Here is an 18,967-nt window from a genome sequence, read left to right as displayed (position 1 = left end):
TCTTGTTTTTTACATGTTGAAAGAAGCTTTTTTTGTTATTTTTGACTTTGGTCGCAAGCCTTAGTTCATTTTGAGCCTTGGCTTTCTTCACTTCATCTTTGCAGGCTCGGGCTATTTGCTGATATTCTGACTTAGTTATGTTCCCCTCTTTCCACTTTCTATACTTGTCCTTTTTATCTTTCAATTTGTCAGAGAGTTCTTTATGCAGCCATGCTGGTTTCTTTTGAGAGCTGTTATTTTTCCTCTTTGTTGGTATTGTGCTAGACTGTGCTTTTATTATCTCATTTTTCAAAATTTCCCAAGCTTCTTGAGTTGTTTTCCCCTTGAGGATTCTCATCCATGGAATCCTTCCCAAGCCCTCTCTAAGTTTATTGAAATTAGCTCTCTTGAAGTCCAAGACTCTAGTTTGACTGTGTTCTATTGGTTGTGCTTCTATAATGTTGAATTCTAATATTGCATGATCACTTCCTCCCAGGGTTCCTATGGCTTCAACACCGTCTATCATTTCATCTCTGTTAGTGAGAATTAGATCCAAAATGGCTAATCCCCTAGTTCCCTTCTCTACTTTTTGGGAGACAAAGTTGTCTGCTAGGTTTGCCAGGAACCTGTTTGATCTTCCACTTGGTGCGGAGTTTGTCTCCCAGTTGATGTCAGGGTAGTTAAAGTCCCCCATTACTATTGTGATGTGCTTCCTACATACCTTAGTTAGCTGACTAGCAAAAAGTTCATCTATTTCCTCTGTTTGGTTGGGTGGTCTGTAGTATACACCTATGGCAATGTCATTTTCCCCCCCTTTTATATTGACCCAAATGCATTCAAGACAGTTTTTATCATTGTTGTACTCTATTTCTGTGGAGATGTAGTTATTTCTTATATAGAGAGCAACTCCACCTCCTCTTTTATTTGGTCTGTTTCTTTTAAATAATTTAAATCCCTCTAGCTGTGTGTTCCATGTGTGAGTTTCATCCCACCATGTTTCCGTAATGGCAACAATATCGTATCTGCCCTCATTAACCTGAATTTCTAGTTCACCCTGTTTGCTGTTCATACTCTGTGCATTGGTGTATAAACATTTGAGTCCTTTGTGGGTGGCCCTGTGTTTCCTTTCTACATAACCTGTGTGGTGCCTGAGTTCCCCTATTGTCTTACCACCTATTTGGTTAGTGCACTTTATGTGGCACTCGCTATTAGAGGCTTCATTTTGATTGGTAGCAAGGTTGGTATTCTTGTCCACACACACATCTATGCTACATGCACTGATAGCCCTATAGTTTTTAAATTGCCGGGGACAGGGTTGTTCCGTATCAATTAACTCCCTGTCCCCGCTGTTTAGTTTAGATTTCCCTCTATGAGTTGAGTTGAGTATGAGTTGAATACTTTTACATTAAGGTAGTTTAATTAAATCTGGAGAACAGAAAAATCTTCATGTCAATTGCCAACCAAAGAAATTTCCTCAAGGTTTTTGATGGAACAAATATTAGCAGTATAGTACCTATCAGAGGTGAAACAGAATGATATTAAAAGGAAATATACAAGTGGACAAACATGAATAGAAAAAAATTGTCACGAATTAAATTTGGGGCAAAAAGGTAGTTCTAAATTATATATTATGTGGTGTGTTAAAATACAATGATTTGCCTGCATTGTGACCACATCTACAAGTTAGAGAAGGTCACTTTAGAAATATCTCCATATTTGTCTTGCCATTTTTTAACTTTTTTGAGATGAGAAAAACTGAAATAATTTTACAGAAATTATTCTCTGAAGTATTTTTTTAGAAATATACTTGCTTATCTGTGATGTCCTGCCATGACCATTACATAATTGTCCATGTCCCACTATCCATGCAAGGATCTGCTTTCCCAATTAATCAATTAACCAGATATTCTACTGTGAATGTAGCATAGTGTTTCTCAAAAGGGATAGCAAAACCATATAGACTAGAGATTAAGACATTAATGAATGACTGTGAAGGTTTAAAGCCATCGTTTGTTATGGAAGCTCTTCTCCCAATCTATTGCACAAGGTGGCTGTAGGGGAGAAAACGGAGAAACAGTTCAGCACTGAGGTTTGGGAGAAAGTAACAAATTAAGACATATACAGTAGCTGATAAATCAGTGTCACAGTAAGTACTGAATTTGGATTAACCTCCAAATTGTTTTAATTTTGAAGTAATATGTTTGTTTTTCTATAGTCAAGCTATAGACAAATATACATCTAGCTGCCCGTCAGGGGCAGTGCAAACCAAGTGGTCATGAAATAATTGTGGACACCTCTCCTGCGGGCCTTTTCAAAGAAAGGCCAGATGATTACTTTTTCAATAAACAAATGAGTGGTATAACCCATAATATTTCTGTTCATGGCTCTGAGAACCTGCAACCATTGCAAATACATGGAAGTTATCAAGAGCCTGAATTTTGATCACATGACTGCAAGAATGCTTAACAATTAAGTGAGGTCAGTTGTAACCAGTGGTGGGATTCAGCCAGCTTGCACAACTTCAGCAGAACCGGTAGCTAATTTTTGTTGCCCAGGCTCAGAATAGACTTCTGGAAGTGGCATCCACACAGAGAACCAGTTGTTCACATATTTGAATCACACCACTGGTTGTAAGTCACTTTTTTCAGTACCATTGTAACTTTGAATAGTCACTAAATGAATGGTTGTAAGTTGAGTACTACCTATAAATAAATAGATATTCTGATGGAGACTTCACTGAGTTCAATGTGACCTACTCCCAGCCAAGATTCTACATTTAGGCAAGAAAAACCAAATGTACAGGTATAGTATAGGGGGTACCTTGCTCAATAGTAGTAACTGTGAGAGGGACCTCGGAGTCCTAGTGGACAATCACTTAAATATGAGCCAGCAGTGTGCTGCAGCTGCCAAAAAGGCCAACACAGTGCTACATTGCATTAACAGAGGGATAGAATCAAGATCACATGAAGTGTTAATACCACTTTACAATGCGTTGGTAAGGCCACACTTGGAATACTGCATCCAGTTTTGGTCACCACGATGTAAAAAAGAAACAAAGATGATTAGGGGACTGGAGGCTAAAGCATATAAGGAACGGCTGCTAGAATTTGATATGTCTAGTTTATGAAGAGAAGAACAAGGGGAGACATGATAGCAGTGTTCCAATATCTCAGGGGCTGCCAGAAAGAAAAGGGAGTCAAGCTATTTTCCAAAGCACCTGAAGGCAGGATGAGAAGCAATGGATGGAAACTAATCAAGGAGAGAAGCAACCTAGAACTAAGGAGAAACTTCCTAACGGTTAAAACAATTAACCAGTGGAACAACCTGCCTCCAGAAGCAGTGAATGCTCCAACACTCGCTTGTGAACTTATTTTAACTTTAGGCTTCCGCCTCCGTGTACCAAAAAAAAAAAAGGTTCAATCAATTAGTCAATTTCAATCTCTCACAGGGGAAAAAAAGATCTTGCAAAGTTGGAATTGATTGAACTTTTTAGTCCGACCCAGTGTGCTGTTACCACTGCAGCCACACCCACCCAATGGGCCATGCCCACCCAATGGGCCAAACCCACCCAATGGGCCACACCCACCCGGCACCCAATGATACATAAGTGGGTTTTGGGTTGCAGTTTGGGCAGTCGGTCTCTAAAAGGCTCACCATCACTGGTATAGGGTTTCCTGCCTGAGCAGGGGGTTGGACTAGATGATCTCCAAGGTCCCTTCCAACATTATTATTATTATTATTGTTATTATTATTATTATTATTAACCTTTAGAATGTACCTTTATTCTGATTTAACAGTTACTCTATACGTTTCCCTTTTATTGCTGTTGTTTTCAAAATAGGATTCATTACTAGTTATGGATTGTACATGAATGGCATTCTGGTGCAGAATTCCTCAGAACTGACCTATTATATTTCTGGCCTTTCTCCTTGGAGTCTCCATGCCTTCAGAGTTCAAGCATGCACAGCAAACGGCTGTGCTTTGGGGCCGCTGGTGAGTTCTTCCATTTACATTCTGAGAATGTAATAAATGTCATTTGATACTGAATATCAGAGTAATAGTGACGATTCTCAGTGGTCAGTATTAACCCATTTGACATTTTACAAAAATGCCATTAAAAGCTGCAATGGATTCAAATAACTTACTACTAAGCACTTTTTCAAAATATCATATAGATACAGTAAAGTCAGAGAATTTGGGAAGGGGAGAAATGAGGAAAAAATGTGTTTAATTGAAATTAAGGGAAGTTGATACATTTAAAAGGCACGACTTGCTTTAATCTGATTTATAAGGATACAGTTAAAGAATTACTATTCCAGGATGTGGAAAAACTTGCTATCTCTTCCTTGCCTGAAAAGTATGGTGTGAAACATTCATAGAAGATCAAACAAATTATACATCACACCTTGAAAGATGTTGTCCAAAGTGATACCTTGCTTTAAAAAGCTATGAGTTTAAAATTAAATATTTAATGATGTAGTAAAGCAGCAAACGATGCATGAGAATTTTTAATATGAGTTTCTCTTCACATTGAAAGCAAACATTTTATAACTTAAATGATATTTATATTGTTCTTTCATCTTAATCATTTTACAGTTTTGCAATGTTATGCTCTCGTAATGCATACTTTAACAGTGTAAAATATTATTGTGATGTGCCGTATAAATTTCTTTATTATATTTCCCTGATTAAAAAACAGTTCAAGCACTATATCATGTGGTGTCAAGTATAACATATTCTCTGCCTTTGTGGAGCTGAATTTATCCCCCCCCTCCAGTAAAACCTGTGACATAAAACCTCTCATTTTCCTCATCTTACTCAAAACAGGGGAGAAAAGTCAGAAGTACATATTCTAGCACTTCTGGCAAAATTTTACTTAACAACCTCTCAGTTTGTAATAACACCTTCACTGTGTGAAGATTACCCCAGGAAAGGATATCATTTTTTTACTTTGATTTTGTCTGGGGTTTTCCATTTTCTTCCCAAGATTCATTACTTTAAAATGCTAGTAATATCATTCATCTGAAAAACAGAATTGTGGACCTTATTACCATTAAACATTGTAGAGCTTGAATGGGGCTGATGAATATTTACTCTTGAAAGCACAAATGGCTTTTTGCCAATTTTTTACATATCTGTCTGTCTGTCTGTCTGTCTGTCTATCTATCTATCTATCTATCTATCTATCTATTCATCCATTTGCATATGCATATATACATATGAATGATTGACGCATTTAGGAAACAATCCTTGTTAAATTGTTGCTGTTTGTCTTTCATATATTTCTTACCCCATAAGCCTATTTATAATGCATGAAAATTGCACAGCAATGACTGTGCTGGTAGAATTACGCCCTTAAAATGTTTGCGTGTTCTCTTTCAAGTTCTCTCATCCCAGGTACAACATCATTATTTGTAAGATTTCTTCCCGTGTGACGTTGATGTAGTTTATTTGCCGTTTGCATTCTCTCTTCTGATAATATAGTGTTTTCAGCACAGGTCCTCCTCTTCTACAGTGGTTACAAATCCTGTACCTTAACTGTCTCTTAATTGATCTGTGATTATCTGTATTACTTTCTCCAAAATTAAAAAAAACCACTCTATTTTCCTGACCAGTGACACACCTCTAGTCACAAAAACTGAAATACATTTCTATTTAAGAAACACGGGCCTAATCAGGATATTAAAGTACCAGAAGCACATTTGATTTTCTAAAGTATTTCTCTCTCTCTTCACCATTTATAACTTAGCTCTCTGATTCCTTTTAATAGAAACAAGGGCAGCTCCCAACAGTAAGGTGATATTCTGCTTTTGACTATTTTTAATACAGATCTTTTATTTAATATGCCTGGAATAAAGATTTGAATCCATAGGTATGAGAATTGCTCTTGCATAACATTTTAATTTTTTTTTTCAAAGAAGTGGCATGTGATTTCAGATTTAATGAAAAGCTAGGAAATTCATAATTAAGAATATTAATTATATTTAAACAGAACATTACTTAAAAATCTGAACTAGTTTCAATATGCTATTTTTAGAAATAATTGTTATTATTTCTTTTTAACTGATCTAATACATCCTGACTAGAAGATTTGTCCCAGAGACAAATGAGAGATAATGTAATGATATGAGAGATAATATCAGATATATTTTGAACACTATTGAGGCAAACATGGAGAAAATAAAAGCAAAAACAGAATTTATCTGAAGAAGAAAAGCAATATCTGCACCAAATAACAAAATTTAATATCACCATTAAACAAGTTAAATACTTGAAATGTACTTAATGAAAAATAATAAAGACTAACTTAAAAGGTAACTTAGAGACTTAATGGAAGATATTCTAAGATTGAAAAAATTAAACTTGTTCTGATAAGGTAGAATATTAGCAGTAAAAATGAAAATTTTACCAAGGATTAATTTTCTATTCCAAATTATTCCAGTGAAAATTGAAGATAAGGTGTTAAATAAGTGGCAAAGACAAATAACAGATATTATATACTCAAACAAAAGACCTAGGAATAAACTCAAGATTTTTCAAGTTAAAGTAGACTGGCATTAACAAATCTTAAACTTTATTATTAAACTAGCTGGATTAGATTACAGACTGGTTTCTATAACTCTACAATGGGGTTACCAGTGCTGTTGGAGCAGGAATACCAAAAGGGTTACAGATCTTTGGTTGGATTCAAACAGAAGTATGCAATGTATCATTCAACTATAAATAGTAAAAATAGAGATAAATACAGAAATTCTTTCCACATGGAGCAAAGTATGCAATAGGGTACCCCAAGGCTCTGTCTTAGGCCCAGTACTTTTCAATATCTTCATCATATAAGAGCTGTGGTGGCACAGTACTGCAGACTAACTCACTTCTCACTCCAGGAGTTCGATTCCCATTGGCTCAAGGTTGACTCAGCCTTCCATCCTTCTGAGGTTGGTAAAATGAGGACCCAGATGGTTGGGGGCAATATGTTGACTCTGTAAACTGCTTAGAGAAGGCTGTAAAGCACTGTGAAGTGGTATATAACTCTAAGTGCTATTGCTATCAATAGGGGATAAGGGATGGAAGGAGAACTCATCAAATATGCAGACGACATCAAGCTAACCCTCCAAATGATAAGCTCAAGATACAGAAGGATCTTGACAGACCTAAACACTGGGCCTTATCTAACAAAATGAAAGTCAATGGTGAAAAAAATAAGGATCTACATTTAGGCAAGAAAAATGAAATGTGAGGTTTAGCATTACTGGTACTTGGCTCAATAGTAGCAATTGTGAGAGGGATCTTGGAGTCCTAGTGGACAATCACTTAAAGATGCAGCAGTGTGCTGCAGCTGCCAAAAATCCAACACAGTTCTAGGTTGTATTAACAGAGGGATAGAATCAAGATTACATGAATTGTTAGTACCACTTTATAATGCCTTGGAAAGATCACACTTGAAATATTACATCCAGTTTTGGTTGCCATGATATAGAAAAGATGTTGAGACTCTGGAAATAGTGCAGAGAAGAGCAACAAAGATGATTAGGGGACTGGAGGTTAAAACATAGGGGTGACGTAATAACAGTGTTCCGATGTCTAAGGGGCTTCCCAAAAAAGAGGGAGTCATCCTATTTTCCAAAGCACCTGAAGACAGGTCAAGAAGCAAGGGACAGAAAGTAACCAAGGACAGAATTAATTTAGAATTAAGAAGAACTTTCCTGACAGTTAGAAGCATAAATCAATGGAATGATCTGCTTTTAGAAGTTGTGGCTGCTTCAACACTGGGTGTTTTAAAGAAGAGATTGGACAATCATTTGTCTGAAATAATATAGGGTTTCCTGCCTGAGCAGGGGTTGGACTAGAAGACCTGCAAGGTCCCTTCCAACTTTGTTATTCTCTTAAAAAGATTAAACTAGAACTTGCTTTACGATTAGATATTAATTTTCATGAAGGTGAATGTACAAAATAATTTGATCAGGGAGATAACAATTCATATAGATTCCAAGACTTAATTCTTAATAAAACAAAGCAGAAACCTCTCAAGAGTTATCTTCAATATGGTCAATATTTCCCCATTGGTTTCATTCTCTTATTTCAGTTTTATCCCAAATAATTCCATCACTTTTATTTTTAATTCCATTCAATTTACTGGAATTTTCTTGTTTAGGAATTCACAAAACTTTTTAAAAATCATTTATTTATATACAGTATGTCCTTTTAAATCTTAATCTTAACCTTGCTCTCTTTGTGCAATTCCATACAGTAGCCTTAAATAAACCCAATTTAAGAAAACACAGTCTGGGTGTCGTGCCTTATCACTGATGCTGATCAGATGTTCTGTCTGGCTGGAGATTTCATGGCCCCCAATTGATGAGTTCCTCTGCTTCATTCTTCTCCCTACTCACGCCAGGAAAGCAAGCAGCAATTACCTTTTTTCCCTGTGACTAGATTTTTTTTAGAACATATGTTTTCATTTTTGTGACTAACCACCCTCCAGCAATCATGGAAAGCATACAGCTAAAAAGGAGCTTAAAAGATCATTTGATCTGAGCACCTGCTTGGTATAGGAAATATTAATGATAGTGGTGATGAAAATTTTCACCCATCTATTAGTGAATTGGTGGGAGTTGGGGGAAACTGTAGCAATGGTTATAAATGATACCTAGCAACTAGTAGGATAAACTAGTAAACTGCTGTCAGTTCATTCCAGTCCCACTCAGAAAGATAAAATTAGAAAAATGTATGCATAGACAGTATCCCCACCAGATGGATTTGCAACTGGCTGACAAACCATACACAACTGGAACTGCATCTGCATGGAGGGAAGTGAGAAGTGGGGTACCCCAAAGCTCTGTTTTAGGACCAGTACTCTTCAATATTTTCATAAATGATTTAGATAAGGGAATAGAAGGGGAACTCATCAAAGATGCAGATGACATCAATCTGATGGGAATAGCCAATACCTCAGAAGATAGCTCAAGATCCAGAAGGCTCTTGACAGACTTGAACACTGAACAAAATGAAATTCAGTGGTGACAAAAATAAGGTTTTATGTTTAGACAAGAAAAACCAAATGTACGGGTATAGAATTGCTGGTACTTGGCTCAACAGCAGCAACTGTGAGAAGGATGTAGGAGTCCTATTAGACAACCTCTTAAACATGAACCAGCAATGGGCGGTAGCTGCCAAAAAAAGCCAATGCAGTTGTAGGTTGCATCAACAGAAGGATAGCATCAAGATCACAAGAAGTAATAGTACCACTCTATACTGCACTGGTGAGGCCACACTTGAAATAGTGTGTCCAGTTCTGATACAAGAATGATGCTGAGATCTAGAAAGAGTGCAGAGAAGAGCAACAAAGATGATAAGGGTTTGGAGGCTAAACTGTACAATGAATGGTATGGGAATTAGGAGTGTTAATCTAATAAAGACAAGGTTTAGGGTGACATGATAGCTGTCTTACAGTACTTGAGAGGATGTCATACAAAAGAAGGGGTCGGCTTATACCCCAAAGCACCTGATGACCGGAAAAGAAGCAATGGGCTCATTAAAGAGAGATCCAACTTTAGAACTAAGAAGAAATTTACTGACAGTGAAAATAATCAATCAGTGGGATGGCTTGCCTCCTAGACTTGTGGCTGCTCCATTGCTGGAAGTTTTCAAGAAAAGATTAAACAACAATTTGTCCAGGATGATATAAGGTCTCTTGGTTTGGATAGGAGATTGAATTAGAAGACTTTCAAGGTCCCTTCCAGCCCTATAATTCTATTCTATTTTGTTCTTAGTAAAATTGAGGAGCCCTAACTTAAGTTATCAGATTCATTCCTCCATTTGCAAGTTTCAGAAATCTGTACTAATGGTGGGGAGAATACTGGACCTCATTTTCCAGTAACCAGGGAAAGCTGATTTAATGTTGAGAAGCAAGCTATTCTTCCTCAGTCCAGTATTTATGTATGCTTGAACATAAAGTATTGCATTTTTATGAATGAAACTATGATTTGCCTAGGCCAGTGATGGCAAACCTTTTAGACACCGAATGCCCAAAACCACTCCAGCCCCTGCCCTGCCCATTCTGCTCTGCCCCTGCCCCACCTACTCCAGCCCACCTCCTGCCCCACCCACTCTGCCCCACCCCACCTCCACAGGGCCATTTACCACCTCCATGGCCAGCTGTGGCACATCACCCAGGCACATGATGCTGCGGGGCACGGGGGCAGAGTCTTGTACCTACTGTCCGGCTGCCATGTCCTTGGCTGCACTTCTCCACATGGGCCACAACTGGGGGCAACTCTCCTCTGGGGGGGCTGCTGGTAAGGAGGGGGCTGTTGGATGCGGGGCTGGGGTGACAGTGCGCATGCCTACAGAGAGGAATCTGAGTGCCACCTCTGGCAGGTGTGCCATAGGTTCACCACCACTGGCCTAGCATTTGAGGATGGATGTGGAAGTCATTAATGACTGTACAGGACATCCTTTCTTAACCTTTCACCTTTCAGAGCTATTGGAACTGTAATTCTGAAGTTACAGTGTATGCATGTTTGGTGGACTGATAGAGAAAATGAGATGTTTCCAAGAGAACTAGCAAAAAGAACTGAACTAGAGCCCCAGCAGAACTTACAAACAAAACAAAGATATTTCAGACAGCTATGATTATAAGTAAAGCCTAACAACTGTTTCTTATCAGAATCGCTGTTATGGACTTCAGCTTAGGTAGTATTCTTCTGTAGTTATATGGAAAGACTCTACAGAATGCGAAAATGGTAGCTGGCTATAGACCTGAAAAGTAATGAAAGTAGATGCACAAGTATTCCCAGTTATTGTCTCAAAGGATGGGAAGTATTTTTAAATCTTCAGTAGGAAATAGTAGCAACAAATGATATTAATGATAATTGATATTATTAATATTTATTCCACTTACATACCCCAGAAGTACAAAGAAAATATTGTAATAGGTTTCCTGTCCATCTCACCCTGTCCAAGAATAATTTTATTATTTGGATAGTTTTAGTTTGTTTGCCTGTGGTCAAATGTAAGTGTAATATCTTTCTTAGCAATGTATTTGGATATAGAAATTTACATTAGAGAGACTAGAAGAAAACATAGGTGCAGCACTGGTAGATTATAACACTATTTTCTCTTTCTTCTTTCTTTTATGATACTCAGGTAAAAGCTCATACAACTGAAGATGTACCTAAAGGAAACATTGAACTGTTTGTTATTAATGGTAGAGCCAAAGAAGTTAAAGTGAAATGGTTTCCTCTGAATGAACCCAATGGGCAAATAACATATGCTGTTCTTTTCACTGGAATCTTCTATGCTGACAAAGGTATTTCCATTTTGATACATTATTGGAGAGCTGAAGTTTTACTTGCTGCTTAAGATCTTTACAGAAAAAAATGTTTTATTAAAACATGAATCTGATATTGCTTCAATCTAAAGCAACACAATTGCTTTAAAGTAAAAACTGAAAACATTGATTTTGATGGAACTTGAAAATATGATGTTTGGCCTTCAGCAATCATTCTTAAATGTTGTTTCAGACTTACAAATATACCATCACCAATCTACCTGGAGAAGAATCTCCTTTCTAATAGAATTGTTTAGTAAGCTGAATGTATCTCTGTGCATTACTGTGTTGAATTATATCTGTCCATAGAAAAAAGAGCTTAACTTACTCATGACTAAGTTAAATTGACTATAATGGACCTATTCAAATTATATCTGTGTCTCTATTATATTTATATAATTTAATTTTTAAGGTCACCTGACCCATTAACAATTTCTGGGCAACTTACAATTATATCAAAGTAATGTGTTCTTATTTAATCCTGTATATTGCCATCATAAATTAATTTCTCCATAAAGGAGATTTCCATCTAACTCTACAGTTTGCTACTTAGATTAATTGTTTTGCACTGGTATTTTTATGGTGCTCACCATCTTAATAATAATATTAATAATGATAAAGTTGGAAGGGACCTTATTTATTTTTATATAGCAAAGTATTAATAGTAAAATATTACATCTGGCATTTTCACAATTTTGGGGGGGATCACTTTGGTTAAATTATTTGGCTAAATTTGTGAATTGTTTTTTTTTTAAAATATTGTTTTTATTTTACCTTTGTAATATAGGGAGAAAAGTTCTTTGGACATCATGTAGGAAGACTAATTAGAGGTCTGAATTTAGCAGATCTGTTCCAGCTTCCATAAAATCTATTTTTTATTTAGTCACTATTATTTTACAGAGTAATTTCAGAGGAATAAACATTTTCTGACAGATTTATGGATTGGGACTTGCCATTATTTATTCTATTTTTCCCCTAAGATTAGCCCTAACCCTAAGATTTTTTTTTCTTTTTGGTTACCAGAAACTATGCTGGCAGTCTAGCCACTATATTTTATTCTTGTCAGTACTTCAAAAAAATCATTTGGGGGAGGGTAGGGCAGATCAAAGCCACAATGAAAAATAGTAAAGAACATTTGGAAAAAATATAGTTCATTTTGTGAAAATAAATCTGTTTTTCAGGAAAAAAAATCCTGTTTTGGGAAAAAAAATATTCTTCTTCTCTTTTATAAAGTGAAGACATTGATGGTTCTGCTGTAAAACACTTGTAGGATTATAAGGTGAGGGAATGACGGGGCTGAGTGGGTGGGTGGATAAAGAACCAATATTTTGGTAGGGCTTATGACAGCTAAGTCATTTCCACCAAGGGAGAAGGGTGAATAATTGAGAAGATATATTCCCCTTTGTGTTTAATTTTGCATTGTTTTTTTAAACCTTTTTCCTTCTAAGTCATGTCATTCCTGGTTGTCATCCCATCTCGCAGACCATCAAAACTATATTAAATGTTGCAAAGCTGTGTGGCAAGAGAACTTTCAAAAGTCAAAACCCATTTGCAGAGCAGCCCTTGTAGAAAATGTATTCTGTTCTCGGAGAATTTTCCTTCAGTTCTTTCCACTGAGAAGTTTACTGATTTCTCCCAGTGGAATCTGCTGGAATTTATCGGTTCATGGTTGGCAGTCACAGATTAAGGTAAATGTCGATCCGTAATGACCTTCTACATGTTAGTATTGCAGTAAAGCTGGGCTTTTATGTCAAAGATATCGGAGAGGGAGCTATTACACATGACAGGGGTGATCAAGGGACTCCAGACCAAGGCAAGCATTATTAAATATTGACTAGTTCTGTGATTTATGTAGAGCTGGAGGAAAAAAGTGACTTTTTAACCATTATATATTCTTCAGCAACGAAAACCAGCCATTTATCTCCTGCTGGTAATAAAGCACACAGTGCCTGCATATTTTAGTATAGAGTCAGGGGTGGGAATAGGGAGGGCACATGGGCTTATAAATGAGATGGACTCTTTCTTGATAACATTTCGGTTGGTTAATTGCCAAAAGCAAAACAAGTCCATTGGAAGCAGAGACAAGTTTTGACTTGGGAAGTTCCTCTGTTGCTTCAGGTTAGGAGGAAAAGAGGAAGGGCAAAACCTATTTAAGAAACGGACTGCAGGAGAAATCCTTTCATTTTCTCTTCCTCCCATGATAGAATCTTTGCTTGGCAATGCCAAATAAATAAAAGTCATTTCAATACAGTGTCCCTTACAAATTCTAAATAGCTATTGTGGCTGACATTTATGCAGGATATCTTTTTTGGGGGTAGTTAATTTCTATGCAAGAAAGAAATTAAACATTAATTCAGCAAACTTACTTATGACACCATCTCCTCGGAGATTTACATAGAGCTTACTGAATTGTCTGGTAGTTAATTGGACATTTCCTTGACATAATGACTGTATTTCATTCATAGTTGCACTGTCTGGTAAAAAGACAGCACTAAAATGTTTATGTTAAGTTGCACTGAAACTTAATTTGTACAAAAAAAACCATTGAAATAAAAAAAATACAGTTTTTCCCATTCAGGTTAGCTGTCCCCTAGTGGGAATTCGAAGCTGCTAATATAGAGCACTAAATGATAAAGCAAGCTTCAGACATTAGATTTAAAAATTAAGAGTGAACAGATTACAGAAAATTATACAACATAGTGACAGCCTTTTTTGTTGTTGTTGTTCATGTTCGAGACTCTTAACTTGGAAAGTTTTAGCTATTTTGATCTGGCATTCAGAAAAATGTGTTCAGGTTTCTATTGGCAAGCCACATGATGTAATGCTTCATATATTGAGTCCAAATTCTCTCTTCATCTAAACATATGTCAGATGACAACTGAAACCCCTCCAGAAAGGTTGTATTCATTTCCAAGCTGGGCCAGTGAGAAGTTGGATTGGATCCTGCAACATTATTCTTGGACATGTATATTCCCCTTCATTCATGTATTCATTTCCTTTAAATTTAAAGGGTTACCTTCTGACATTTGCACATGTGTGTATAGTACATATACTGTATATATGAATAATAAAAATAGTAAAAGCAAAGGGCTCAGATTTTTTTAAAAAAAATTCTTGAACCTTAGTTATACAACTATTCAAAGCAACATTAGATCAATGAAGAAAACTAAGCAATCATTATCAATGTTACCTGGTAGAAAAAACTGTTAATTTTGATGCAATCTTGTTTCATGTAATTTCATAGTATGTTCATGCTTTGAACTTGGCAAAGATTTTTGTAACAATGAAAAGCAAGCATAACACAATAACAGGACAGAATAACAGAGTTGGAAGGGATGTTGGAGGTCTTCTAGTCCAACCCCGTGCTCTAGCAGATGGTTGTCCAATCTCTTTTTGAAAGCCTCTAGTGATGGAGCACCCACAACTTCTGAAGGCAAGCTGTTCCATTGGTTGATTGCTCTCACCATTAGGAAATTTTTCCATACTTCTAGGTGGCTTTTCTCCTTGGTTAGTTCCAACCATTGTTTGTCTCGCCTTTTGGTACTTTGGAAAATAGTTTGACCAAGCAATAGTTAATGATAATGCCACTGAAGAAAATGTTTGAAATGTATGAATATATATTTGTATACTTTCAACAAATTTGTCCATTTTAGTTAGGATTGCAGAATATAATCTTTGTAAAATGTGGCTAAATCAAGACTTTTTTTTAAAAAAAACCTACAACTGTTGCTACTTTTCTATAATGGGGGGAGACAAATGTGCTTCTTTTCTGATCAAACAAGTGAAGCACAAGAGTTGCTAAGGGAGGAGACAGTGTTGTGTCAGTTGGCTTAGCTTTTTGCTAGACTAAATCATTTATAATTTCAGATGGGAGTTGCATATATGAATAATGGCCAATTAAAAAATCCTTTCTCCCTGCATCTTGAAGATATGGTATACTGAGAATGGTTGAAGCAAAATTTATGTATCATTATTCTTTGTGTAAAATATATATTATGTGCACAATAACATTTTTGTTTCAAGGCATATTACTAAATATTAATATCAACCATACTATTGATTTACTCTATGAATAGTGGCACTTAATTTGATTGTATATAGTTTTTTATCTGAATCTTTATTCAAAGTGATGTTATAAAATGATGTTCCCAGGAGCAGTAAGAAATTTGTATAAATATAATTAGCACTAAGATGGATAATATACATAAATCTTTTTTTAAGTGGTTGTCTCTGAAAGTGATGTTCATACTAGCATCTGGATTTTAAGCCTATCCAAGAAATTTTCATGCAAAAGTGAGTTGAAGAAATTATTTTTATTTCTAAGACTATATACCTAAATGAAGGTGCTCCCTATTATTAGATTCATAAAGAAGATATTAAAACAAGGCTATAATTTTAAGCATTGTTTCTTGCTCTGAAAGTTTTTCAGAAGAAAAGTTTATTATGGGGCATGGACATAGGCTTTTATGCTATGGTATATTTTTATTATTTAATCTAAACATATAGTTCACTTAGTTCTCAAATAAGGTAGAGAGTAGATCAATTTACAAACAGAGTTAACAGCTAAATGACTGGTTCAGTGATGCTGACTCTTAAGTCACTGAATTCTACTGGACAACATTGTTGTCGTATTATTTTTATTCAAAAGCATGTAATATATGAAATCGCTTTCATGTTCAATTGGTAAAGCCAGGATCATATTGAATAACAAATGGAGACATCCATTTTCTGTACATTATTCTAACTTTCTGTAGTGAATTTTGGCATTATCAGTATTCATTAAATCTTATTATATCTATAGGGTTTAATTTGTTCAATATACCAAAAAAATGGAATAAAATTGGTCTGTGATCAAATGGACTAAATTATATCAATTCATTGTTGCTCAAAAAAGAATTTATTTTTTTATTATAAAATCAATTGCATCCCACTTTTTATATTCTGGAGTCACTGCCTACAGTTGGAATCAATGAAAGTGCAAGTGACAACAATCAGCCTGGATATTTGATTATGGACTTAAGGACTTTTTCCTTTGTTTTGCTCAAATAATCTTTTTTTCTGCATAGTCCCTGGAGACTTGAACATTTTTATTTACATAATTCTGAACACCAGTCAAATAAACAAAAGGTGGAGAGGATAGAAAGTCCTTAATTGATTATTCTGGGATCTTTTTATTATATAGAAAGATATACCGTACTAGTGCAATTGTTTTTTCAGGTGAATAAAGGCATTATATTAATGGGCTTGTTTAATATAAGTAATAATGGTTGTAACAGAGTGTGTACTTTATGTAGCTGAATCATAGTTACTAAAAGTTAGTAAAGATCTTTTATATGAAATATTTAAAACATGATTAAGAAAGATTTACAGAGGCCAAATGGATCAGCCTCACTGCCTTCTATAGGCTTAGTTCCACCTTCATTCTTTCAGAAGCAGAATAAATTATTTTAATTTTCTTAATGAAATATTTTGCATGCTAGGAAATGTGTGCATGCCCTCTGTGCAAGTTTGTAAGTCTTCTAAAGATTACTGAAGTCTTAAAGTTATGTGCATTATATTCTTTCAACATACAGATTAAACACAATCTGATGTGAATATATTGAAAAGAGGATGGTATACTTAAATTAATATACTAGGCTGTAAGTAATTCTATAAAGTTTTTTGTGGTAAATGGTGATCTAGAATATTAAGTAAGTTGTTCTTATTTAATCGTTAGACAGTTTTGGGAAATCATTTTAGTTCTCATTTGTGTCAAAGAAGAACAGAGGCAAAATTTAATGCTATTAATGTGTTCTTGTTGTTCAATTAAAAGATACATTTTACTTTCTTTACCTCATGACTCTGAGAAACAATTAAATTCCTCTAACCAGATAAGTGTTTGGCTAAGCAGCTGGGAAAAGAATCAAGATTTGGGAGATACTTATTTTTGTTTCAAAAAGTAATGAAGAAGAAGCATTGACAATTGAATTCATGAAATAGGGGCAAGCTAGAACATTTATAATGAACATGACTAGCATCTTCTGTTAAGACCCCAGCAGTTAACCCATTTTAAGAATACTGTACTGCAATAGATATTTTAGAACATAGAATTTTGAGATTGTGATCTAATAATAATATCTAACTCATATTCTTATTCAAAATAGGCAGAAACATAGAATTGTAATTGAAAGAGATGACAAGGATCATTCAATCTAAGTCCCTGCAATGTATTGGAAAACTAATTTGAACCATCCATAGAAAATAATTTATTTCATTATATAGGGAAATTTAATTTTATTTATGAAATTTATATATTGCTTTTTCTCCAATATCTCAAAACAGCTTTCATTTTATCCTTTATAACAACCCTGTAAAATATAGAAGAATGAATGATTTTATTTATTGATTTCAATTTATAAGGCTATGCATCTCAACATCATGCATCTCAACAACAATTATAAACATAAAGTAGCAATAAACTAACAGTAATCCTCCCCATACATACATGTTAGCCAAAATATAAACTAAACCCCCAGTACAACCATCCCATGGGCTCTGTCATATATTCTGACCTCCATGGCCAGTATCATAATGAGATCTTCAAAGGCATATGAAAGGCTGCCAGGACTGGGACTAATCTAATCTCTGTGGGGGTAATGCTCCAAAAAGTGGGCACTAGGAAGAAAGCTTTTGCCAGATGGCACTTTTTAATAAATGGGACCCAGACATGCTTCTCCTGCTGGATAGGATGGGACATATCCCCCAAATAGCCCCTTTGTTCTTAATGTAGGATAAAGAAAATTTGGGAGGCAAAAATAGTAATTGAATGAGGTAAAAATAGTAATTAAAATCAGGGATGTTGTAAAGGAAAAAGGATTATGTCAGTACAATCAGTATTTGTTTACTTATTTACTTATTTGTTTATTTGTTTATTTATTGGAAATCACTCATAGCAGAAAGGAGTGGAGGATTAGAGGACAAGTTTCCTATGTTCTTTGGATGAGAAGAGGAGTGAGAAACTGATGTAAAATCTTAAAGATTCTGTTCAGATGTGGCTTCATTAATTACAAAATAATATAGCAGGGTAACAGACTGGAATGTCTATTTTCTAATGCTGAGTCTAGTTTCTAGAAAATGAATACCCAACAGTCTCTGAAAAGTCCTACCCAGCCCTGATTTCATTGGCTTCTCACATTACTTATTTTGACAGGCACTGCAATCAATGCACTGCTATTGTTTTTTCTCACATGTTGCTAATTGGAAATATTTAAGTCAGACTGCTTTTATAATTTTAGTCTATTGTTAGCTACCCTGAGAAAAGTTGGTTTTGAAAGATGGCATGCAAATAAACAAATAAAAGGGCTATAATATTAAAAATAATGGGTCATATCAACATGAATAGGAAAAAAGAGCTGTCAGCCTAGATTCATCATTAAATGAGGGAGTTATTTAAGTAAATAAGTAATTGTATAATAATGGTTAGGAAAATTAATGCTGTTTAAAAAGTGAATGTCCACTTTCAGCACAAGTGAACATCCACAATCTTCCTAGATACTCCAGAAAGTTCACAAAGATTCTCAGGTATGGTAAGAAGCATCACTCCACACCCATTATATGGGTATTCTGCATTATCAGCATTTTTTGGATTGCCAAAACTACTTTAAGTCAAAAGATTACATC

The 18,967-nt window shown here is 35.3% G+C and overlaps 1 protein-coding gene across 23 annotated transcripts in view; it reads left to right on the top strand.

Annotated features, from left to right (window-relative positions):
- USH2A (usherin) overlaps positions 1–18,967 on the top strand; it is a 466,524-nt gene that overhangs the window by 247,051 nt on the left and 200,506 nt on the right. For all 23 annotated transcript variants that reach the window (XR_005555900.1, XM_039336192.1, XM_039336254.1 and 20 more), the window contains 2 exons: positions 3,821–3,972; positions 11,125–11,287. Coding sequence is in view for 22 of the 23 variants with exons in the window: in XM_039336192.1 (XP_039192126.1) it covers positions 3,821–3,972; positions 11,125–11,287 (315 nt within the window). In the remaining variant the exon portion in view is untranslated. The remainder of the gene's footprint in view (positions 1–3,820; positions 3,973–11,124; positions 11,288–18,967) is intronic.

This window comes from Crotalus tigris, unplaced genomic scaffold (assembly GCF_016545835.1).
Source record: "Crotalus tigris isolate CLP2741 ecotype Arizona unplaced genomic scaffold, ASM1654583v1 scf7180000017546.9332058, whole genome shotgun sequence".
NCBI classification, from domain to species: Eukaryota; Metazoa; Chordata; class Lepidosauria; order Squamata; family Viperidae; genus Crotalus; species Crotalus tigris.
The sequence above is the reverse complement of the archived record's forward strand: the minus strand, read 5'-3'. Positions and strand labels throughout refer to the sequence as shown.